Here is a 25,252-nt window from a genome sequence, read left to right as displayed (position 1 = left end):
CGATTGGTTCATGGACTTTATTTTTCCTGGTGAGAACCCGTTTAGAATGCTAGTTCCTATTTCACGGGGAAGGTCTGGGCCAACATGATAACTGATACAGTGCAATGCAGGCCTGACATACAGGCCAAAGCAGCAGACAATCCATAGACACGAGTTAAAGGGCACCAAGCCCTCAATTTGGTAGAGTTTACATTGTCCTTTTAAGTCACAACATCATGTCTTTTTTCGATTTAAAGCCTTCGTGACTGCAGGGATTCATCTTCTTGCTTCTTTCGGTAAAGTCACGTAGAAGGGAAATAATAAAATAATAAAAATAAAACATAATATAATACAATTCTCACGACGTTTCAGATGCTGTTTTTCCGATAGACCTGTTCTTCACCTGAGGGACAGCTGCTTGCGTTGTGGCCGAAACGTCGTGAGAATTGTATTTTATTATGTATTTTATTTTATTATTTCCCTTCTACGTGACTTTACCGAAAGAACCAAGAAGATCATGTCTTTTTTTATATCACTTGGCATTAATAGCCTCAACTTGTTCAAACGTATCTCATTTTGAATAAACGAGCAAGGTTTATCATGGTGAACATTTCAAATTCAAATGTTTTATTCGCATATCGCTGGGATTTTGTTTGCTTCACGCCTTGTTGTTTAATCGGTAGTTAATAATGTGTACAATGTTGATTCCTGTTTCAGCACAAGTCACTTCCCCTGGAAAATACGACAGACTGCTTGAGCACCATGGCGAGGGTGTGCAAAGTCATGCTGGAGACACCGTAAGCCTCACGCTGTGACCGCATGTGACTGTGTGTTGCCGTGTGCTTCAAATGAGCACATGGTTGAGATGTAAACATCTGCACTGGGGAGACGGAGGCGACCGGGTGTGGTGTTGGCCACACCACACCCTCGTGCGCCATGCAGGCCGACATAGGCCCGCCCCAACAGCACTTGCCCCGACAGTTTGTATGACTATACGGCGATCTTTGTGTTCACGTGGCACTGCACCTACAGTCCGTAGTGGCGTGGTGATTTATGTGCAGCACGGCAATTCTAGTGAGCTCAGGTACAAATTTTAGCCATGCACCTCCAGGTGGAATTTTGCATGTTCGTTCAGCATGAACTTCATTATCTGAACTGCTCCAATGTCAGTCCCTGGTATCAAATTATATACAGTAAAACCTTGGATTGCCAGTAACTTGGTCTGCGAGTGTTTTGCAAAACGAGCAAAAATTTTACCTAAATATTAATTTGATGAACGAGCGAGGCCCTGCAATACGAGTAGTACGTGTGTACGCTTTGTCTGCCGAGCGTCACGTGATCACAACTGATATACGAGTGCTTTGGATTGCAAATACGTTTCCGGAACGAATTATGCTCGCAATCTAAGGTTTTACTGTATGTAGCTTAAGAACTGATGATGTAGTCCTGCAGCAACATGCAATATACCTGTTTTCTATGCATGGTTGTCTTCCACTCAAGCACTATCTGGAATCAAACCTGCTTTGCTTCTGAGATGCGATGAAATGGGGCACATTTTGGGTTGATTTGGTAACACACACACAGGCTTGGTTGGCAATTGCAGTGTGTGTCTGTGTGCACTGCCGGCAGGGAGTACAGGAAGCGCTTTGCGAGCGAAGAGACGGTGTTCTTCTGCTTGCGCGTTATGGTGGGCGTCATCATACTCTACGACCACGTGCACCCTGTGGGCGCCTTCGCCAAATCTTCCAAAATCGACGTACGGTGTATGCACACACAACACGCCTGCACGCACGCAAATAAATCCCCTGTATGGCTTAATTTCATTTTGGGGCAAGTGGTGACTCCCAATGGGGTGGTGTGGTTCCTAACTACGCCTGGCGACATGTCTCTCACCTGTGCTGGTGTTCACGCACGGTACTTGGTATGTGTTTTAGGCTGAGTTGGTTTAGGGGAAACCCAGACTCTGTTCTAATATCACTTGCTACTGATGTTAGCCATTGCTGGGAATTTAATTCTGTTTGCTGGTTTTGTAGCGTAGTGGGATAACCACACCGCCACTGCTCCCCCGCCATGCATGCACACACATGTATGTGCACATCGCTTCAGTTTGGGAACAATAACGTCTGATGTGAAAACAATTATTGTTACTCTTTGGTTCTTTTCGGTTAAGTCACGTCTAAAAATAAAATAATAAATTAAAATAACATATTACGACGTTTCGATTGCAACACAAGCAATCATCATCAGGTATAAAAGAAATAGCAACAAAAAATCTAACTAGAAAACTATAGACAGACATACAAGCAGACAGACATCACAACGGCACACAGAGAGAGGATAATTCCTGCAGTCACGAAAGCTCCTAAATTAAGATTGAACCACTTCTACGGGGAAGTTTTAAGCTTATCCTTTTTCTTTCTGGCTATTTGTTCTCTCTGCCTGTGTCCTCTCTTTGGAATTTTCACACTTAAAATTCTAACTTAGCAAATTTTGAAACACGTAATCAACCAGACTATGCGTTAATTGTGTGTTAACCGACTCTCTGTGTTGTATTACATCACATTTCGATATTTTGCTGGGTTATTTAATTTTCGTGTGCCTGTCTCCTAGTTTTCAATTTTGCGTGCGCGTTCCACATTGTCATCTTACTTGCAGCAGCAGCAGTACGTTGGCGTACACTCATTGATATGCTAATTCTCTCTGCCCCCTCCCTCTCTCCGTTCTCGCCCCCCCTCTCTATATTTAAGGGACCGTCATAGAGACAACCCCTCTCTTTGTGCCGATGTGTGTCCTCTCTCTGTGTGCCGTTGTGATGTCTGTCTGCTTGTATGTCTGTCTATAGTTTTCTAGTTAGATTTTTTGTTGCTATTTCTTTTATACCTGATGATGATTGCTTGTGTTGCAATCGAAACGTCGTAATATGTTATTTTAATTTATTATTTTATTTTTAGACGTGACTTAACCGAAAAGAACCAAAGAATAATTCCTGCAGTCACGAAAGCTCCTAAATTAAGAATTATTGTTACATTTTTATTAAAGTTAACTCCTCATCTTCAGGGTGTTTTTTACCTTTAGATACATTTTTAAACAGTCAAAAATGCTTCAAACAGATTATCTTAAACATCAGTTACCTTTTACATTCAATCTAAGTACAGAAAAAATAGGATCCTTTAGAAGGTCGTCTTTTTCAGATTTATTTGTTCGTACTACGATATTCTGTTTTGTCAGGACATTTCAAATCGCTTTACCCAATTGGATCTCTATGAGTTTATAACGACAGTTACATGCTAATTTTACACATTAACATCACTAGCCCTGGCCACTTCTTTATGACCCTTGAGCTACACCCATTTCAAACCATTTAAAACAGTCTGCATCAGCAGCAGACCATGCTTTCCCACCTGATGATGGACGCTTGTGTTGCGCCCGAAACGTCGTGATTTATTCTATGTTATACCTACGTGACTTTACCGAAAGAACCAAAGAATATAGTTTATAACGAGTTCAAGACACGCACACAGCTGTGCAAGATCAGAGACTCGGTGGCAGCAAAATCTTAATCTGCATGGACGCCCACACACCCACACATCCACACATGCATGCAGGCTTTCGCATTCACACTGCGCAGATTTGAGAGGATCGTGCCAAAAGTCTCGTGGCCTTTCAATGTTTCACGCGAGAGCACAACGCCATGGCGTGGGTGCGAGGGAAAGAAAACGCTTTGTGTGTCGCCATGTGCCAAGGTCGGGCGGTTCACCTCTGTATTGAATCTGCACCCGAGTGGAAATATAGCGCTCACAAATGTTACACACTCGCTTTTGTTGCTCGTGAGCGTCCACAGCGAGGATGGGAACCTGCGGGTCCGCACGGTGTGTGCCTCTCGTGACTTGATATCATAGGGCCCACAGCCACATGAGGCTCACTACTTCAAAATGGCCTGCAACATTATACGTTTTTCATCGCTGCAATGAAGTGCGCTACAAACCTGGTGAACACAGTTCCATTCCAGGCCATGGCTATCATAGGTGGAAATTTATATTAAAACTGGTTAAATCTCCCCCACCTTCATTAAATTGCACTGACCAGCTTGGTGAAGGATGGTATAACAACTTCCGTAAACCAAGCGGTTTTGGGAGGCCTTCGTCCAGTCGTTGATTGACAAAGGGTTTTAAATAACAATTATATGGGGCCATCCATTTAGTGCGTACGCAAAAATCTGTCAAAACTTGACCCGTCCCCCCCTCCCTGTACGCATGGGTGCTCCCCCACCCCCCCCCCCCCCGAATCCAATAGAATGGCCGATATTTAATCCATGCAGAAACGATCAAGGATTAATACTATTAACGTGTTTAAGCAAACAGATAGTCCACCTCCGCCTGCATTAAATAATTAAGTTGCGTCCCTTGGCCACTGATGTTGCTGAGCTGCGTGATAGCTACAGTCAGGGGCACGGTGGCACACGAGTGACACGTCTCCCACAGTCCCACTTCTCCCGGCAGGACTTGTTGTCTGACAGCTGAAGAAACTGAACTGTGGCTCATTTGAAGGCCAATGCAGACAAATTACTATCGAGGCTTCACACCCCCCCCCCCCCGTTTCCTATGCGTACGGACATTGTCAGTAGACCCCCCCCATACGCAAGCGTACACATTTGGGTTAACCCCCCCCTTCCCCCCTCCATGCGTACGTACTCCATGGATGGCCCCTATTGTTATTACTCTTAATGTCAATCTTTGCTGTAAAGCGTTTTCATGTGTTTTTGTATTTCGCTGCTTTCTAATTTCAAATTGCGATTGGCACAGTTTTGGCACGGCACACGAGTTCCTCTCTGAAGTGGAAATGACGAAAAGGGGAAGTTCCAGTTGGGCGTTATCCGCTGTGGAGTGTGAGAGGCAGAATTTTGCCAGGGATTTCACACGGGACCGCGTGAAGAGAATCCGCTTGATCAGCTCTGTTCACATCACGTCCCACGTCAACTCCTTTCCTCGTCTTCTTGGTTCTTTCGGTAAAGTCACGTAGAAGGAAAAAAATAAAATAAATAAAACATAATAAACTAATTCCCACGACGTTTCGGCCACAACGCAAGCAGCCGTCTTCAGGTGGAGAACAGGTCTGTCAAGTAGACAGAGTCTGCTTGACTTTACCGAAAGAAGCAAGAAGATGAATCCCTGTAGTCACGAAAGCTTTAAATCGAAATCCTTTCCTCGTGTAAACAAAGTTTTAATAGAAGGAATAACGCCGCACTTGCACAAGCAAAATCTCACTGCTGAGCTTTAATAAACAAGTGTTTGATAGTGTTTTGGTAGTTATGTTGGTTGTAGATTACCACATTCATCATTAACACTGTTCTACACCAGAAGCTCTGCCTTTCTAATATAATTTGTTTTCATTCATTAGGCAGAGGTTTCATATTTATAATGATCAATGATTTCTCTAACTGTAATGCCGATAGGGGTTAACGTTATCTTTTAACAGAAAAGTATTGTTAAACAATGAGCGTTGTGGGTATTTCAAATTTGTATTGATTCACCACTACCAGCAGTACGTTAATGTAGAGGGCTTTAACCTGTTGAAGATAATGTTTTGTTGATGCTGTGATTTTACGTATAAATAATTATATTATTTTAAATATTGCATTTCATATTTTATTCATGGTTAATGTCTGCACCAATCCGGTTCCCTGGGAACTCTTGTGCCCGTATCCAAGGACAGTACATCTCACGTCTGCGTTCCAGAAAGGGAGTTGTTGTATCTGTGATCTCTCGCTGACTTTAAACATTGCAAAAACTTGAATGAATACGAGTTGTTTGATCACCGATGATGCTCATGTTAACCTTCTAAAGGGGTTTTTTGTGTGCTGATTTTAACAGATGAAAGGCTGCATCAAGGTGTTAAAGGACCAGCCAGCCAATAGCGTGGAGGGTCTCCTGAATGCGCTCAGGTTTGTGTGCCCCACCCGCACTGCGTTACGCCTGCTGCATTCTTGTATTCTTTTTTTATTTCCGTGGGAAAATTGCCAGCGAAGACAGTCAGGCTTCCTGTTGGCCACCCACCCATGTTTATAATGTTTAAAAATATATATTTTTCAACATTTCCACCTCCCCTACTTCTCCATTGCTGCCAGCACGTAAACGGTACCAGTTGCAGAGCAGACTTCTTGTGTTGCCGGTCACTGGAAGTCCTGACAAGAGTCGACCACGCACATTCTGATTGGGAGCAGTTTTAAATAAGGTGCTATTAGCGATCATGTAATTTACCGAAATTAATTCTCCTCTCATTCTTTCTCCTTGATCGTGAGTGCATGTGTCAATGTTCCTTGTGGGGGTGGTGGCAGTGGAGCGGTTAGCCCAGAGGTCGCAAACGGGTTTTGATTCCTTACCCGTACCCGGCCGCACCAGGGTCGCAAATGGGTACCCGTACCCGGCCGTACCCGTACCCTACCCGAAGTGAGTGACAAACGGTTACTCACCAGTGACTCACGGCCTACCCGTACCCGGCCGCACCAGGGTCGCAAACGGCTACCCGTACCCGGCCGGGTACCGGGTAGGGTACGGGTATCGGGTACCCGGTTGCGACCTCTGGGTTAGCCCACTTCACTACGAACCCGGCCCACCTGAGTTTGATATTGAGCCATGGCTAAACATGAGGTTAATGTTTACCTGGTGTGGCGTGTGAACAGCAGTACCAGGGAGATGATAGCAGCTGGCCATGGTGCTGGTCACGCCACCGCCTCAGGGCACCATGCTGACCTAAATAGGTGCTCACTAACTTCCCCCAACAGCTTGTGTAGCCGATACACGGGATCTTTGTCTTTTTTGCAAGGCAGCTGTTCCATTGTTTAGCATATTAAAGCTTATTGGCACAGTATTACAGACACAATTGGACATGCAATGGTGCAGTGATTAATCAATTCAACATTACATTCAAATTACATGTATCAAAATGTGAGTTTGCGATTAGATTTCCTTCCAATGTATTCCAATTATAATATTATATTCTTGTTTTGTATGGATATAAATTGAGTAGCAAACGTAAACCCACTTGCAAGATTTAAGTCCAGCTGTTGGCTTATCGTACCTTCAGAGATTGCTGACATGGAATTAACGATGTGTTCCACTGTTTGTTGTGGTGCATAGCCGTTGCATTAGTTAATTCGTTTTTTTTCCATTTGTAGAAAAGGTGCTAGTGTTACAGTTAGGCGAATGGGGAAAAATACTATTTTACAACTGAGAAAATAAAATAACGTAGATAAACATGTTGATACTGGTAGGAACCACCAGGTTACACCAGCCCACAGGGGATTATTGTGTCCGTCGTGTAGGGGCGGGCTGGGTGGGGAGGGTGGGAGGGGTGGGTCTGGGTGGGGAGGGGCTGGTCACCCCGTGGTGCCCTTATAAAACTCAACGTTTAACCTACTCACGCCGGCTTGTGCCCGCCCTCACAATCGGGCATATTTGCGGAAGACACCACGCCGCCGTTGACCCTGGCCATTGACCTAGTAACCCAACGTTCCTACCAGCTCCCTCCGCAGGAATGTGTTAAAAGATAATTGACTTCTGACTTGAATCGCGATGCCAAATCAGACCAAGTTATTGAACTGCTTGGTGGGTAGTGGTAAATTGTTAACATGCCTACTGTTTACAGGGGACTGTGTTTTAATACATGCACAGCCAGTTTTGTAAATCCACTGCTGGATGAGAGCCTACCTATGCCGCACAGGTTGTGAGCGTTAATTGATGACCATACTTTACCACGCTTGGTCAGTGCGGGTTGGTGAAGGTGGGAGGTGGACAGAACAACAGCAGATCTTGCTCCGCTGTCAAAGGGGCAGCTGGTATGGCTCGGATGGTTGCCCATCCAAGCACTAGCCAGGCCCAACACTTGCTTAGTTTCCAAGGTCTGACGAGATCGGGATGTGATGGGTATGTCTTGACCATAAAACCCATCACGTGCGTGCCTCTCGTCCATTCCAGGTACAACACCAAGCATTTAAATGAAGAGACCACCTCCAAGCAGATTAAGGCCATGCTCCAGCAGTGAGAGCGTGAGCCCCGGACTGGGCGTCTCGGACGCGCTGCCGCGTGACATCGCTGCTGCCCTTGTCTTTCTAGCCGGCAGGTCCATCTCTCTGTCTCGCCGCCGGCTCTCGTTAACACGTACGCGCTTTGCCGTGTGTACAGGTTGATGCAAAACGTGCGGCGCACTATTTAAATGTCACCAAGAGGTACTCGTCGAAATGTTTTTGTTTTTTAATTTGTTCCATCGGTGTGATTATCAGTGTGGACCTGTACTCCAACCCAAATGATCAAATTGTACTGTCCTAGGTTTTACAAACTGTGCATGGCAATTGTAACACAGTCGATGGAATTGTAGGGTTTGAGAGCAGTATGGAGTTGATTTTAATAGCCATGATTTGGAAGACTTGGGCTAAGGAAACAATTTGCTGATTGTGTTGAGAGTTTGTTTTATTCATAGCATGACAGTGGATTTCTTTGTATGTGTATATATTTGTTAGCATTTAATTCCAAGCACATACCAGCAAGAATTTGTCCATTTGCACTTGTATATAAGAATGCTGCCTCTTACCAAAGTGACCCTTTTTTAAATGCTATTGCATACATATATAACTGATGAGCTAATTTGCGCCTGCGACAACGTTTTTTTATTTTAACAATGTGATGTTCTAAGAGCTTTTGCTGGCCGATCATGCCAAATTGAATGCATCTTCGTGTCCCATTCAATAACGAACGTGAATAGAGTCTGCGACATGCTTCATTAATGACCGAAGCATTTTATTGTGATGGATACGCTCAAAGACTGTTTTTGGGGTGACCTTGGGAGAACAATCTCAATTAAGGCCACCTGGTGGCAGCTGATGTGAATTAAACGATGCGTTTCAGGAATTGTTTTTTTATCGGGCAACAAGATTCATGATTGTATCACAAAGCTAATGTCAAGGTTAGTGTTGGCCCATATTTAAAACGTAAGGGTGCAGGTTACAATATTATATCTGCTGGCTAAAAAATTATATTATTTTTTATAAACATTTCTGTCTTATCCTAGTTGACCGTAAGCTTCAATGGTCTAAAGAGCCAAAATCAGCTCCTGTAATCAATGTTAAGTATTCACGGCAATGGCTGATTCAGTTTTTTCAAAGTATGCTCATGATTTAAATGCAATCTAATATTTTCCATCTGGAGACGTCAATCATCTCAGCGTGTTATGCTTTTGGTGTTAGAGAATGGTAAATTAAGAAAAATCAAACAAGTGTTATATAAGTTAATTTTGTATGCATGTAACGATTAAAAAATATATATAGTATAGTACAATCATTTAAAATGTGGTACCAATGCCCTTGTAGCACCAGCTGCCTTTCTGTAGCATGTGTCTGTAAGATGACTTGGTACTGTGACTATGGACAAAACTTGCGAGTGCTATTTTGCTACTGAGGTACTGACTTGATTTGGCGCTCCTTCAAGGCGATGATACACTATGGACATTGCATGGCATTGTCACTGGAAATAGTTGCCACACCATTTCGTTGCCAAAATCTGGACACATCTATTTGCTGCTCCTTGTAGTGAGCAACCAGGATAGCAACTTCCAATCAGATTACAGACAGGTCACATAACTACCAAAAGTTGAGTGCTCTAACGACCTATTGCTCATTTAACATATTTCAACAAACTGGTCCAATTGGCTAGGCAGAACTGTTTCGCTGTGCTTTTGCTGCACCGAGTTACTATACCTGCGCATAGTAATTGCGTTGCTAGTGACGATCGCAGGCGGTGATTTCCCGAGAGTATCATGACCTTCAGGCGTTTTTAAAGAGGCTGCAGGATACACTGCCATCCTAAGTGGCGAGTGGCTCGGTCTAGTAGGGTTTAGCCTGGGCAAACCTTTTTACCAGCTGTGGCATTCAAATACACAGCCTGTGCAGTAAACCCTCTTGAAGGCCTGCTCGCTGACAGAGCGCGAGGTCAACACTATAAGAGCACGTGGTTGACTGACGGGAGAGTTTTGCATCAGATCGTTTTTACGGCTTGCCTTTTTCCGTTGCCGGTCAGGTCATATTCACTATGTCATGTTTTTGTCATGACCTGACCCGCATCCGAACGGCAGGCCATGAAAATTACGATGCGAATTACGTGGTGCGTTTGAAGAAATATGGCGCTAAGTACCAATTGAGAATTCTGCTTGTATCCTAAAACCCAATGGAATGGACTCCAGACTGACGCAATCGGTGAATCTCATGTCCTTGAGCACGCCAGTCTACGATGTGCTAGGGTAGTGGCAACCTTGCGCGGTCACATTTTTCGACGTACAAAATAATAACATTTATTAAATTACATATATATAAAAAAAACGTAAAAAAATATTTTGGCCCTCCGCAAAGAATATTTTATGCAGCTGCCTCTGGCTGCCTTGCTACGCTTCCTGCCCCCTCTTTAAAGCAGCCTCTTGGAGCCTGAAGAGTGCACTTGTGTGTGAGCGTACACGCGCCCGTAAACCACGTTGCGTGCCCATGTGGCGGCAGTGGCATCGCTGAATGTATTGGGCGTCTGCTCACTTCACAAGCAAAGACTGACGTGTGTAGGAAATGTGTTGCAGCCGCAGAGTGTGCTATGCAAAGTGTGACCATCACTGTAAACCCGCTACTGTTTTAACGCGACTCGTTACTTGAATGTCCGTCGTCACGGCACAAAACAAGCGACGGGAGCCACTCTCGACCCGAGTGTCGGGTTGGCGTCTTGATGCATTTGCGAATCATCCAAGGGAATGCTTGACATGAAGTGGTGAGTGAATTAGTGGTGAGATGTGGCAGACGACGACACATTTGTGAAGTGGAGCAATGTTTCTCGTCCTTGCGACCCCTCCACTGTGGTGCAGCTTTACTTTGCTATGGATTCATCTTCTTGGTTCTTTCGGTAAAGTCATGTAGAATGGAAATAATAAAATAATAAAAATAAAACAATACAATAATTCTCACGACGTTTCGGGCATTCAGACGCCATCTCCCCGACAGACCTGGTCTTCACCTGAGGACGGCTGTTTGCGTTGTCGCCGAAACGTCGTGAGAATGATTTTATTATGTTTTATTATTATTATTTTATTATTTCCCTTCTACGTGACTTTACCGAAAGAACCAAGAAGATGAATCCCTGCAGTCACGAAAGCTTTAAATCGAAATTTGCTATGGATCTTTACCGTTTACATTTGATTCGAGCCGCTACACGTTGAACAGATGTCACGGTAATCTCAGAATGCTGCATCGTGGGGAGGTCATTAGGACCGGAGTTTGAGAAACACGGATGTAGAGAATTGTTGCTTGTTAAAACTCCAACCGTTGTGTTCTCTCTCATGGTTTGATTTTCACGAGTTCGCATTTGTGTGCATTGTGACTTCTTGTTGATGTGAGATTCTGAACGCAGGAATGGGGAGATCTTCTGCAAATGTCGAAGAGACAATGCAATGAAAATATGAAAAACAAGTTGGTTTTAAATAATTGTGTTAAGGGAAATTAATAAACATTGAATTAATCTCAAATATATGCCACGTAATAGATGGAAGTTAATATGAGCCTTTACTATGTACTTTGGGATAGAGAGTACAATTTAGAAACAAGTTAGGGCCGAAAATGCAAAACTATGCGTTTTGTTCATTACACGGGATATTGTTGTACCCTCTTTCTTGCACTGGCTCATCCGATATGGTATCACAATGCTTTTGTGCGTGTTTGTGTTCAGACGTTAATAAGTGTTTGACAACAGACCAACGGCTCAATGACATACATTATTTGAACACTAGTTATGTTTGAAGCAAGCTCTGTCCAAGCTTTACTTGGTAGAATAAACATTCAGTTTTTTTTGTAAAGTATACCAGCCTTTACAGTGGTGTATGCCATGGGTAATCGTAAGTCCATGTAGTTCATGTTTAGACTGCCCTCTAGAGGCAATATGAATGTTGGTACGGTTTATTTTCTTGCTTGTGCGGCACATTTAAACCAAAAGCAGGCAAAACAAAGAATGCTTTTACGACTACAATATGCTAATGCTTGCTGTATACCGGCTTAGAGGGAAAAGGGGTTTGAATAAGTGCACTTTTTCCCGTGTTGTGACGAACAACGTAGTAAATAGCTTGGAATGGCCCTGGTCAAATCAGAAATAAGTTTCGAAAGATTCAGTTACTACGAGGTGGCCTGGTGGCTAAGGAGAGCCTCAATGGCCATGTCGAAGCACTGAGCCAATGCCACTGAGAAGCTTTACAATCTGGTTCGCGACCCGTGATTAACCACATTTTCAAGTGTAGCGGATTTGATGGCCTCTTGCTCCTTAACTAATGACCACACACGCACATAAAAAAATCATTCAGCGCAACTAAACTTAAGCTTAAAATGTACTCGCCGTCCATGGTCCTGGATCATTGGAAATTTTGGGGCAAAGCTTCGATAAATAACATTGTATATTTGACACTTCAGATGATTAAGCATCAATTGTCAATGGAAGTGTCCTTAAAGTGGTCATAAAAGCTCTCGATATTGCGGCACGGTTATTCGAGGCCCGACTGACTGGAAAATATCTCGAAGATATTTCTTCACCTCATGACATGAGTAGCATATTTAGGATACAATCTGAGATAAATCCAAAAAAGGGAAAAGCATTCCGTGCAGTGAAAACCAACTCGCTGTCGGATATGAAAAAATTAATGCAGTCACGGTACTCTCTAGAGGCGCTCTTTGGAGTTTTCTCCAGCGGAGGACTTCCAGCATGCGGTGATGTGAGCGATCAATTGGAAGGTTGCGCATTTATTCATTACAATCCGAACGTATCACCCGTGGGCTGTCTAACGCTGGTGTATTGTTGGCCATTTGATGCCCCGAGTGTGGCTTTTGAGCACATTTACGATTTTCATGCCATCACAAAACGATGAATTGTTACGATTCGTGGTCGCGACTAATTTGAGTTGATTCGTTCGTCTACCATTCTGGTTCATGCAAAATTACGAGTGCGAGAAGCGGTCACAACATGCGGTGGGGGTGCCAGTCCATTGGGAGAGCCCTCTGTGGAAATTATTTGGGGTGCATCATTACAACAAACAAATTCGGGACAAAACTACTTGTCAGAGTTACGTGAACCAATCTAATAGAACAATTACAAAGGAATGACTTTTGTTATCGTGTCAATAGCATGATGTCCTTTTATGCTTTTATAAGGATCTCCGTTCAAGCTGATATTGGGTGTTATTTGAATCCCCTAGACTCTTGAGCTAGTTGGTCTCATAGACTTCTGCTTATTTTCGTTCTGCTTCGCACCGCCACTGGCATCACACACGAATCAAGAATAATCGAGTCATAACTCGCAGTGTTCCGTGCGCCTTGAGCATAGGTTTTCGATTGTAATCGATGTGTCGTCACGCGTCTCATCGCGTTGCATGAAGATGCGGTGGGGGGGGGGTGATTGAGTTGGGGTTGGCTCAGTGTGGTTAAGGGTTGAAAGGAAATGTGCGATTGAAATTGGTGGTGAAGTGGCCACGCATTAAAATGAAATGTCCTTTCAAGAATCATACTGTAATTTTGAGGTCCGTTATGCAGTTCATTGCATTTTTAAATGCTCTTTTGTACGAATGAAATCCAACAGAATAAAAGCTTGATGATATATTCCGCTCTGTTGATGGTTTTGTCAGGGATGACAACACACAGGATAGACCATGGCTGCTGATGACTACACCGCATTAATTCTCTATAGCTTTTGCACAAACAAGCCTTGCACGTGACATTTGCTGTAAATGTTACAGTGACCTGGATTGTGAGAAGTCTGGCTCTGCAAAGTACTTGCTCACGCCACTCGAGAAGCTGCCCCCATTAGAGGGAGCTCAAGGATATTTTGGCCTACTCTTCCACGCTGGTGGGAGCACCCACACTTTACCCCACCACACACATGTCGATCGACTAACTGGTGCACCAATTTAAGACATCCATTGTTTCATAATAGAGGTTTTTTGGGTTAGATCGCGTAAATATATAGATGTGTCGTTAAATCCGCCGCCACCACCACCCGACACAGCCAATTAGTAAGGGTTGTGACGTAAACAAACATGTCAATTAGTTAGTTCTTCAGCACGCCGGTGTGTTGGAGAGTAAAACCCACAACTCTCAACATCAATTGTGAGAATTGCCACGCCAGGAGATCGAATCGGTGACCTCCATTGCAAGTCCAGTGTACAAAAATCATTGCATCACTACAACGGCAGCATCCTTATATTTCGAATTGTGTTAAACGTTACACGTCGATGTATGAACAAAATACACCAACCAACACTGGATAATGGTGTGGTGATATGCATATTATTAGTTTTCACCGTGGGGTTATATTATGTGAATTGCACCGTGGGGTTATATTATGTTAATTTAACCGTGGGGTTGTTTTATGTTAATTCAACCGTGGGGTTATATTATGTTAATTCCACCGTGGGGTTATATTATGTGAATTGCACCGTGGGGTTATATTATGTTAATTTAACCGTGGGGTTGTTTTATGTTAATTCAACCTTGTGGTTGTATTATGTTAATTCTACCGTGGGGTTATATTATGTGAATTGCACCGTGGGGTTATATTATGTTAATTTAACCGTGGGGTTGTTTTATGTTAATTCAACCTTGTGGTTGTATTATGTTAATTCTACCGTGGGGTTATATTATGTGAATTGCACCGTGGGGTTATATTATGTTAATTGCACCGTGGGGTTGTATTATGTTAATTATTACCAAATAAGTCGATCGTCGCTATCCAATCGGATTGCGCGTTGCTCGTCACGTGCGCGCGATGAGCCAATCGCGAGCGCGTATCCGCGCGCCCGGAGTTCCCATTGCCGGGTGGTGTTCCGGCATCCCTGCGGGTCTCACCAACTTGTTCACGCGGTCATCGTTCTTGTTCTTGTTGTTCTTGTTGTTGATGCTCACTGGACGGCGTTTAGCGTAACGCCATGGCCGGGCGCCTGGCGTTCGTCTCGCTGCTCGCCGCGTTGTCGTGGGCCCGAGGCGGAGGCGATGGCGCGGAGTGGGACCATGCGGGCTACGTCCTCTACTGCCCCTGCATGGGTGAGCCCAGGGGGGGAGGGGGGCTCATGCCGCCTCCTCCACTCTCTCTCCTGTGGCTCCATCTCTCTCGTGTGTCTCTGTGGCTCCATCTCTCTCTGTGGCTCCATCTCTCGTGTCTCTCTCTGTGTCTCTCTCGTCGACAGGCACATCGACTAACTCTCTCGTCCACGCGGTGACCATCGGTCGACATCGATGCGCTATAAAACCAAGACATTGCCTCGTCGTGTATTTAGTTTTCACTTTTCGAGGCACTTGTTAAACAAATGTGGGGGTGGTTTTTAAACGGGTGGGATTCCATTTGTGTTTATAAATCACTTGATCTTGAACAACACTTAAACCAGACGGGGACGCGTGGAAGAAGGTTTATTAATACAAGTTTTTTGGTTAGACGCATTTATACTTAACGCGATCTAACCCAACAACCTTTAAATACGCGTAAAATTGGTCGCGAAAGCCTACGATATATAAAGGTCTATTCTGTTCACCTGTCCATTTTCACTTCTTTATATAAACACACAAACCTGTCAACTCATTAGCAGTGCCCTACCTTATTACAGACCAATGCAGACCTTACTACTCACCCCGTGCCCTATTAAACCTCAACCTTCATCCTACAAAGCCCCATCACAAGGGAGAAACACAAACAATTAGACACAACATTTGTGTCCGTGTTGAAACGCCTGTACGCCGTATGGAACTGACCACTTTAAATGTTCCTGTACAAGAACACGGGGTCACACCGCATGGGTTCACACGGTGTGCAAGCCACGAGTAGCAGAGTTAAAAACTTACAAATTGTCTCTTTTAATTCCTTCTTAAACTTGTCTAAATCATACTCTTTGGTTCTTTCGGTAAAGTCACGAACTGCTGTTGAGTTCCACTTCTGGATTATATTTTTCCCGCCTGAGTTACGACCGCTTGTGTTGCGATCGAAACGTCGTGATTTATTGTTTTTTTCTACCTTCGTGACTTGACCGAAAGAACCAAATAATATGAATTCATGCAGTCACGAAAGCTTCAAATCAACATTGTCTATGGCCGTAGCCTTCGCCCGTGTTGTTTATCATTCGATGCATTGCCCCAAAAGTCTCGGTGGGGTTCGCAATCCCCCACCAGCCCAGGTGGATTGTCTCGAGCGACGGTGGTGGCTGCTGCTGCTGCTGATGATGATGCTGAATTCCGCAGGGCGCTTTGGGAACCAGGCCGACCAGTTCCTGGGCTCGCTGGCGTTCGCGCGGATGCTGAACCGCACGTTGGCCGTGCCCCCCTGGGTGGAGTATCGCCACCACACGCCGCCGTACACCAACGTAAGTCCCTCGAGAGAGAGAGAGAGGCCAGCAGCGGCGAGATGGCACGGAAGAACGGTGATGGGTTCTCAATCACCCACCTACTCACGCACTGACTCACTTACCCACCCACTCACCCACTCACCCACCCACCCACCGACCCATTCACCCACCCACCCACTCACCCACCCACCCACTGACCCACTCACCCACTGACGCACCCACCGACCCACCCACTCACCCACCCACTCACCCACCCACTCACCCACTTACCAACCCACTCACCCACTCACCCACCCACCCACCGACCCATTCACCCACCCACCCACTCACCCACCCACCCACTGACCCACTCACCCACTGACGCACCCACCGACCCACCCACTCACCCACCCACTCACCCACCCACTCACCCACCCACCCACTCACCCACTCACCCACCCACCCACCGACCCATTCACCCACCCACTCACCCACCCACCCACTGACCCACTCACCCACTGACGCACCCACCGACCCACCCACTCACCCACCCACCCACTCACCCACCCACTCACCCACTTACCCACCCACTCACCCACTCACCCACCCACCCACTGACCCACTCACCCACTGACGCACCCACCGACCCACCCACTCACCCACCCACCCACTCACCCACCCACCCACCCACTCACCCACCCACTCACCCACTTACCCACCCACTCACCCACTCACCCACCCACTCACCCACCCACTGACCCACCCACTCACCCACCCACCCACCCACTCACCCACTCACCCACCCACTCACCCACCCACTCACCCACCCACCCACTCACTCACCCACCCACTCACTCACCCACCCACTCACCCACCCACTCACCCACCCACTCACCCACTCACCCACTCACCCACCCACCCACTCACCCACCCACCGACCCACCCACCGACCCACCCACTCATCCACCCACCCACTCACCCACCCACTCACCCACTTACCCACCCACTCACCCACCCACCCACTCACCCACTCACCCACCCACTCACCCACCCACTCACCCACCCACTCACCCACTTACTCGCCCACTCGCCCACTCACCCACTCACCCACCCACTGACCCACCCACTCACCCACCCACCCACCCACTCACCCACCCACCCACTCACCCACCCACTCACCCACCCACTCACTCACCCATCCACCCACTCACCCACCCACTCACCCACCCACTCACTCACCCACCCACCCACCCACTCACTCACTCACCCACCCCGCCGCTTTTTTTTATTATTATTACACGCTTTATATGAACTCACTGTTGTTGTCGTATCCTCAAATCTTGTAACTCAATTTGAACCCACTTCGCAATGTGGTATCAACTGCAAACTTAGTATACTTATGTCATACTGAGAGCCGCTGGCATAGAAGACAGGTTAGGTTGTTTCAACAGCCATGTGCACGCCTTTGACCCAATCTGAATATTTATACTGGACGAATCCATTGAGCTTTAAAGATTTTTTGTCCAATAGGGGCGGGTCAAAGAGTTACACCAACAAGCAATAGAAAAAAAACACGATAGTGCAGAGTATAGGAAAGGTAAGCAAATTAAAAAAACATACAACTAAACTATATTTTATTTTACCAGGTGAAGCCCATTGAGCTATTAGCTTCTTTATTTGCGACTTGGCCACATGATATAGCCCAACAAAGTGGCTTATCATGTGATCATTTATAGCAGCCAAATAATCTAGACGCAAACTCATTCTATTAGCCTCGTGTAAATAATCAATTCTTAGATGCAAATTTCTATGCACGGTACCGCGAGCGTAGAAATACAATTGAGTGAATTGTCCGCACGTGGAATTGTTACCACGGTGGTGGGTACCGTGGGTGCTTCGCCTGCGCGGGGCTTTCTCTGTCTTCAGGCGCACGTCCCGTACGCCGAGTATTTCCGACTGGAGGCTCTGAGCGAGTTCCATCGCATCGTGAGCCTGGAGCACTTCATGGAGCACCTCGCCCCGCACCACTGGCCCCCGGCCACCCGCACGGCCTACTGCTTCGAGGCGGCCGCGACGCGCAGCCCCGACAAGCGCTCGTGCCCCATGAAGGTGCGGGCCGGAGGGTCGCTTGGTCTCGCTCTGCTTGTGGAGCTCTCACTTCAAACACACACACGTCTTGAAGTCAACTTACTTGAGGTTTCGTGGGTTCATGTCGCAGTCTGGTCACGAATGACTTACAGAGAGACTCGTAGACTTGCATAGAGACCCTGAAACTCACATGGAGACCATGAGATTCATGTAGAAACCCATAGACTTTCATAGAGACTCAGACAGAACCACTTCATGGTAACCCATAGACTTATATCAAGACCCATAAACTGACAGACTAAGTTGCAATTTAAACTGGACCTCAATTGTATTCAGTTAATGGTCTACACAAAAAAATATACATTTGGTTCTGCACTTAATTTGGATAAATTCCAGCTCAGGATTAAAAGGTGGGGTTGACTGTCATGCAACGAAAATGTATCTTAAGTGGCAGAGCAAGTGGGAAAAAGTTCGAATCTCTGTGTGGAACAGAGGTGACGTAAAGAGATCTCGGTGTTAGGTGATCTCCACTTCTGCAGACCACTCTCTTAACACTGCTCTGTGACGGATTCAAATTGTTTCTTTTCTACATTGGAATGGATTCTTTATTTTATTTAAATAAATCGTGCCGATTACACAATTGAGATAAAATATCGGGAAAAGATTTCATCTAAAAAAATTTCAACATGTTTGAGGTGGCTGTGTGGCTCATGAAGCTCATACTGGTTAAGGCAGAACACAAGAACACAGCCTTCACAGCTAAGATTGGAATCTCGGAAGCAGCGAGTTTTATAGTCTCAGTCCAGACAACACAGGGGTGCACGTGAAACTAATCCAGCTTCGTCCAATTTTGAGAGCAATTTAAGCTAAATCTGTCAAATGAATAACATGTTGTGAACCACGCGTTATGGAGTATGAAAGAGTGTAATTCATTGTATGGGAGGAGAAGCCTTTTGAAGCGTCTCCAGTCTTGTGTATTATCCTTTCAGGCCATTCTTGAACTGTAGTTGAACTAGAAGAACATTTCATCATCTCATGCCAAGGCCCTCATTGAACAATTGAGATATGATTGGTGATGAAGGAACATTAAAACTATTCTTAGCATACGGTATCCTTGGGTGCACAGCCGCCAGAAGAAATGGGCTTGCCTACAAAACTACAAATTCAGCTCGGTGATGTACAGGAGCATACGTAGGCGCATGTTCACGCTGATTTTGTAATTGAATTATTGGTGCGCGACGTGTTTGTGTGTATGTGACAGGACGGCAACCCCTTTGGGCCTTTCTGGGACCAGTTTGGAGTGGACTTTGTTCATTCGGAGGTGTTTAACAGCCTCTCCTACCATCCACACAGCATGCAGCGCTGGCTTGACAAGTACGCCTGAAACTCGGCTTCGAGTGGTAACAGTGAAGCAGCTTGGCTTTATCACAATGCCCACTTGTGAACAAATAACAATTACTACAAATACAGAGTGATAATAATCCTTCACAGACCTTGCTTAATCCACTTCTGGATAAAGGCATTTCCATATAGAGTTCATTTAATTTGCCCAACGCCAAAACAATGTATCCCTTGTATTCGCAGCAAGTGGGAATGGTCGTATTTAAAATGTGTAAGTTAAAGATAATGTACATGTTGAAACGCATTTAGAAAGCACATATTGAAGTGGATAAAGTGTTTGCAAAATATCACAGATTATTATGTGCAGCAGTGCACACACTTCATTTAATATTAAGCTTTCCAAAGCCTTTGTTCAGCAGTTTGACTTAAATATCCAGCTTTTAAATGTGGAACATTTCCAGAAGGTATTGTTGTAATATGGAAGCCTACAGTTTGTATAAAAAAAAAAATCAGCATTTGTAGTTAACACTCCTTTAAATATGATAGTCAAACGTTTCAGCCAATGCCACTTCTTAAAAGTGAATTCGTCCTTCAGATTAGAAGGGCAATTTGCTAAAGCAGCCCATTATGTATTTTACAAGGCAGCATTAATGATAATCCTAATGTAATATTTATTTAGTATGATTTGTGCTTGTGTGCATCACTGCCAGACTTATTATATTCCCTGCCTCCAGCTCAGGAGAGACGGCATGGTCAAATGAACACTCTCCCTTCTCATTTACCAGCCTTGCTTCTGCAGTCGCACTCTCACCCGTTTGTTCAATGTCCTTCGTGACATTTCTTCATTATCTTCTTGGTTCTTTCGGTAAAGTCACGTAGAAGGAAAATAATAAAACAATAAAAATAAAACATAATAAAATAATTCTCACGACGTTTCGGCCACAACGCAAGCAGCCGTCTTCAGGTGGAGAACAGGTCTGTCAGACTCTGCCTTCTCGACAGACCTGTTCTCCACCTGAAGACGGCTGCTTGCGTTGTGGCCGAAACGTCGTGAGAATTATTTTATCATGTTTTATTTTTATTGTTTTATTATTTTCCTTCTACGTGACTTTACCGAAAGAACCAAGAAGATGAATCCCTGCAGTCACGAAAGCTTTAAATCGAAATCTCTTCATTACTTGTACTCAAGATCTATGCCAGTGCAGGCCTTTCACATTACATTGCATGTTGATTCAAGCCCACTGTCAATCTCGGGGCAGGTACCCGGCTCACAAGCACCCGGTGCTCGCGCTGCCTGGAGCCCCGGCGCAGTTCCCCGTGCTCCCCGAGCATCGCCGCCTCCAACGCTACGTCGTGTGGTCGGACAAGATGGTCTCCGAGGGCAATCGGCTCATCACCGATCGACTAGCGAGGCCTTACCTGGCCATTCACCTGCGGGTCGGCTCAGACTGGGTAGGTAGCAACGCCTTGCAAACCTTACCTACGACGCTTTGGCCCAAAATAGATTTGCTGCTGCTGCAATGGATTAATATAGCCAGTGGTGTTGCAGAAACCCCTCTGACAAGTTTACACATGCACAGGTCTTTTGTCAATCTATGATGGATGTTGGCTTCCCCACACTGTACATGTCTTGGGGGTGATTTGAACATACTTGACCATGCTGGAGAGTGCAAATTGGCAAAGGCTGAGAGCACAGATTTTGGATTATAGTACGATACAACAATGGTTTTCACTGCGCTGCCTTCTGCTGCTCACAAAGTAGCCCCACAAGGTTGTAATATAACCAATTTTATCATCTAACTATGAATGTCAATGCTTAATCCAGGAGATACACATTTAACGTGAAGCTAGTGTTTAATTGTGCACAAATGGCATCATTTGAATGAATATTGAATCTGAAATCAACCAGCGTGCCGCTAATTTTGATTTCACAATTCGACCATGTACGTACAAGTACAATGACTCATTTCAGACTGACAGAGCTCCACGCGCAATCGCTTTCAGCACGAGTTTCAAAAGCATTGGGCACCAATAAGAGTCCTCGCGTCTCAATCCTTGGTGCCTTGCGCCTTGTGCCCACCCCCTCGCCTGTGCGCTGGCGCAGCACAACACGTGCGCCCTCCTGCGCGAGGGCAAGGTGGGCTCGCACCTCATGGCGTCGCCGCAGTGCGTGGGCGACGACCTCGCAACGGCACGGCCCCTCACCATGGCCATGTGCCTGCCGAGCGTGACGGACGTGACACGCTCCGTTCGTGCCTGGGCCACGCGCATCGGCGCGCGCTCCGTCTACGTCGCGACCGACTCACACGACTACTCCGAGGAGATTGGCGAGGCTCTGCAAGGACAGGTCGGTGCAGCCCAGATACAATGCAGTTTAACACGTCGGTTCTAGATTTGAAGCTTTCGTGACTGCAAGGAATCATGCTCTTAGGTTTTTTCGGTAAAGTCACGTAGGTAAAAAATAAAATTAAAATTAATAAAAGTAATAATAGAAATAAAATAATTAGTTTAGAAAAAAATAATTATAAATATTTAATTTATTTTCTTTTATTCCTTTTATTATTTAGAAATAAAATAAAATAATTATTTTGTTAAATTTTTATTATTTTATTAATTTTATTTTTTACCTACGTGACTTTAACACGTCGGCTTTTGCGACAAATTATTCCCATAATAGAGGTTTCTTTTTTGGGTTAGATCGCATAAATATACAGATACAATGCAGTTTGCTTCCATGTACACAGGGGTGAGGAAAAATGTTTGTACCAAGGGATGAATAGAATTCTCTTTGGCGGGCTACCATTTAGCTGATGCTCAACTTTGATCTTGCACGAACTGTATGTATTGGTGACGATGGTAAGAATGCCTTCAAGTGATAAATAGGTCAAAATTATTCCCGTCTGGAACCTGATCATTGTGGCTAAATGGCTTGCAGTGACGGATACATATTGCTTGCGGGCCGTTTGGAAGTGCTAGGCCTCGTGGCCACGCTTGGTGGTAGGCCCATTCAAGCACTATGCAGGTTTTACCCAGATTTCTCTTCCAAGCTCTTGACAAGATCAGGTAAGTTCTGGGTAATTTAGTCACAAGAAGTTGGCATTTGTAAAGCATGTTATAGTGGCTGCGTCTCAGGACGCTGTACAAAGTAGTGAGGTACATTGAGGGTGGCTATGAATGGAGTAGAGATTATTTGCTAAATTGTTAATTAATTTGAGGCGGTAGGGAGTTGCGGTGAGGAGAATGAGATGAATGTTTGGTAAAGATGCTGATGAAGGTACTTCAAAGAGCAAAGCCAGTTGTAGACAAAGGAGAAGGGAGGAGTCTTGAGTCTGGGCTTGAATAGGGGAATATATATTATACATTGTAGCGCACAGTAATGATAATACAGATGAATAACCTACACAAGCTGTTTGGCATGAGAGGGTCACGTCTGTATCGTGACCATGTACTGAATTGTATTAGGAAGCCACTGGATCTTTAAATCTAGGTTTAAAATACATTTAATTGGAACTGATTTTTACGTTTAGTTTTTCCCTCATACCTCCGATCAGCATGGTTGGCTGTGTACGGTGCGAAAAAAGTTCAACGTACTTGTGTTTTTTTCAGACATGTGATAAGAAAACTGTGTTAAACATCTATTAAGTGCATCTCAAATCAAGCCAAAAGCTACACTCTTCAACACTTGTGTGTGCCAAAGTGAATGTAGTTTTTGTCAGGGGGAGTCGGCTTGATCGGCCCTCTATAACGAGTGCGGGGATCTGTCTCCCATGCTGTGTGCACCGTGTTGTGCTTGCCAAGGTGAGAGTGGTGGCTGTAAAGCCAGACGTGGCACAGCTGGACCTGTACGTGCTGGCCCAGGCTGACCACTTCATCGGGAACTGCGTCTCGTCGTTCACGGCCTTCGTGAAGCGCGACAGAGACGTGCACGGGCGGCCCTCGTCCTTCTTCGGCATGGACGATGCCGACAGCGCCCGCAACGAGGAGCTCTGAATGTGAACGCAGTTTCTGGGAGCAAAAAAAATCTATGAAAACTGTGCGTGCGAAAAGCCTTTATTTGCGTCTTTTGGTTATGATACTTGGGAACATTTTTTCAGATCAAAGTATTTATTGAACTGATAATTCAAATCAATGTCGGGTTTAATGTTTTTAGATAATAATGTAACCAGTAAATGACTGCCTCTGGGTTTTGGCACAATTTTGTGCAGTTGTCATATAAATGTAAACGTTTTTGTATCTCATTCCAGTCAAAGTGTATTTTATTGAGCATAATGGAATTGCATTCTGATCTAAAATCATGCTGAAGTTGGCAACACTCACATTTTTTTTAGATATTTAACAGTTAAGCAAATGTCAAGACATGTATATTGTTTTCGTGTACATATGTCCTGCTATATTTAACTTGTGTTGGCCGAGGCTGCATCTGACCTCTTGTAGTAAAAAGACAGGCCTGGAAATGCACAAGTGCCAGACGATGGGTGATTGATGTTGGGTTGTACCAGCTTGGTCATGTATTTTTTCTAAAGGTGGCAATGGAGGAATTTCGGAGTATTGAAACAAAATATTGGATTTGGCTGCAGCAGTTTGTGCAATGACTACTTCAAGTCAACATTGCACGAAGCGGCAAATTTACTTTCTTAAAACGATCACTGCACAATTCTGTGAACAATGAACAAAAAACTGGAGACCACGAATTTCGATTGGTTGTATCAAAAATAAACTACTAATATACAAGTTTCTCGTGTACAGTTTTTGCATAAATCTATTTTAGTTGGGTAATTTAAAGGACTACATTGACGTTTCAACTTGATTACATGAACACCTATGCTGGAAATAGTTCTATAGATTGGGCCCTTCTCTGTTTTCTTTGGCTTTTGTCAACAAGACCCACGTATAAGCTACAATACGACAGTTTTGCAAAACATCGCTTTAATGTAAGTGCTGATAGCTGTAAACGATCATTGCACAGTTGCCAATGGGAAATCTTCGCCTTTAATACCTGTCGACTCGAAAGGTTTACTTTTGTTTCTGTGAATAAAACACATTTTAAAATATTTCTGTGGCCTGTGTGCAAAAAGCACATGCTCTCGAGACCAGTATTTCCTTTGTGTAGGTGGCTTTAGGTATTCAGGATTCGCTTGACAGATGTGTTTATGAAAAAGTGCTAATGCTGTCAACGCGGCAGTGTGTGAGCTCTGGAGAGACTGTCTGCAGGTGCGCGTGCTTGTGTGTGTGTGTGTGCGCTCAGCGGCACGCACACTACCCGGCCCCAGGTGGCCGAGACGACTCTTATGTTTCTTGTTTGCACAACGCGGTGCGAAAGACACGTCAAATGTGCCCACGGTCGGATGAGCATGGAACAACCTGCGGACAGTCCATCGCCAGTTCGTCTTCGCATTCCACTAAAAAATGCTCAATAGAGCTGCGTGGTGATGCAATATACAGTCGATTAATGTTACCGTTTCCTGAATTCACTCTTGGG

General features: G+C 44.9%; 2 protein-coding genes across 3 annotated transcripts in view; both read left to right on the top strand.

Moving 5' to 3' along the window:
• Window positions 1-13,634, top strand: part of LOC144935811 (CYFIP-related Rac1 interactor B-like) — a 33,937-nt gene extending 20,303 nt beyond the window's left edge. For both annotated transcript variants that reach the window (XM_078862587.1, XM_078862586.1), the window contains 4 exons: window positions 697-776; window positions 1,609-1,735; window positions 5,850-5,920; window positions 7,953-13,634. In XM_078862587.1, coding sequence (XP_078718713.1) covers window positions 697-776; window positions 1,609-1,735; window positions 5,850-5,920; window positions 7,953-8,019 — 345 coding nt within the window. In that variant the 3' untranslated portion in view covers window positions 8,020-13,634. The remainder of the gene's footprint in view (window positions 1-696; window positions 777-1,608; window positions 1,736-5,849; window positions 5,921-7,952) is intronic.
• Window positions 13,635-14,846: 1,212 nt separating this feature from the next.
• On the top strand, window positions 14,847-24,854 carry POFUT1 (protein O-fucosyltransferase 1). Its single transcript, XM_078862585.1, has 7 exons — window positions 14,847-15,076; window positions 16,262-16,383; window positions 18,271-18,453; window positions 19,694-19,806; window positions 21,033-21,225; window positions 21,878-22,120; window positions 23,572-24,854. Exons 1-7 carry the CDS (start codon window positions 14,962-14,964, stop codon window positions 23,761-23,763), a joined length of 1,161 nt encoding a protein of 386 aa, XP_078718711.1. The 5' UTR covers window positions 14,847-14,961; the 3' UTR covers window positions 23,764-24,854.
• Window positions 24,855-25,252: the final 398 nt, after the last annotated feature.

The sequence above is a fragment of the Lampetra fluviatilis genome, chromosome 14, assembly GCF_964198595.1.
Source record: "Lampetra fluviatilis chromosome 14, kcLamFluv1.1, whole genome shotgun sequence".
Lineage (NCBI taxonomy): Eukaryota > Metazoa > Chordata > Hyperoartia > Petromyzontiformes > Petromyzontidae > Lampetra > Lampetra fluviatilis.
The sequence above is the reverse complement of the archived record's forward strand: the minus strand, read 5'-3'. Positions and strand labels throughout refer to the sequence as shown.

What these genes read in the sequence shown, in the direction of transcription:
- POFUT1 (XM_078862585.1), top strand. Translation starts at nt 14,962, where the DNA reads ATGGCCGGGCGCCTGGCGTTCGTCTCGCTGCTCGCCGCGTTGTCGTGG. An exon ending in AGCGCTCGTGCCCCATGAAG is followed by an intron (nt 18,454 to 19,693) that starts GTGCGGGCCGGA and finishes TGTATGTGACAG; the next exon opens with GACGGCAACCCCTTTGGGCC. An exon ending in TGCGGGTCGGCTCAGACTGG is followed by an intron (nt 21,226 to 21,877) that starts GTAGGTAGCAAC and finishes GCGCTGGCGCAG; the next exon opens with CACAACACGTGCGCCCTCCT.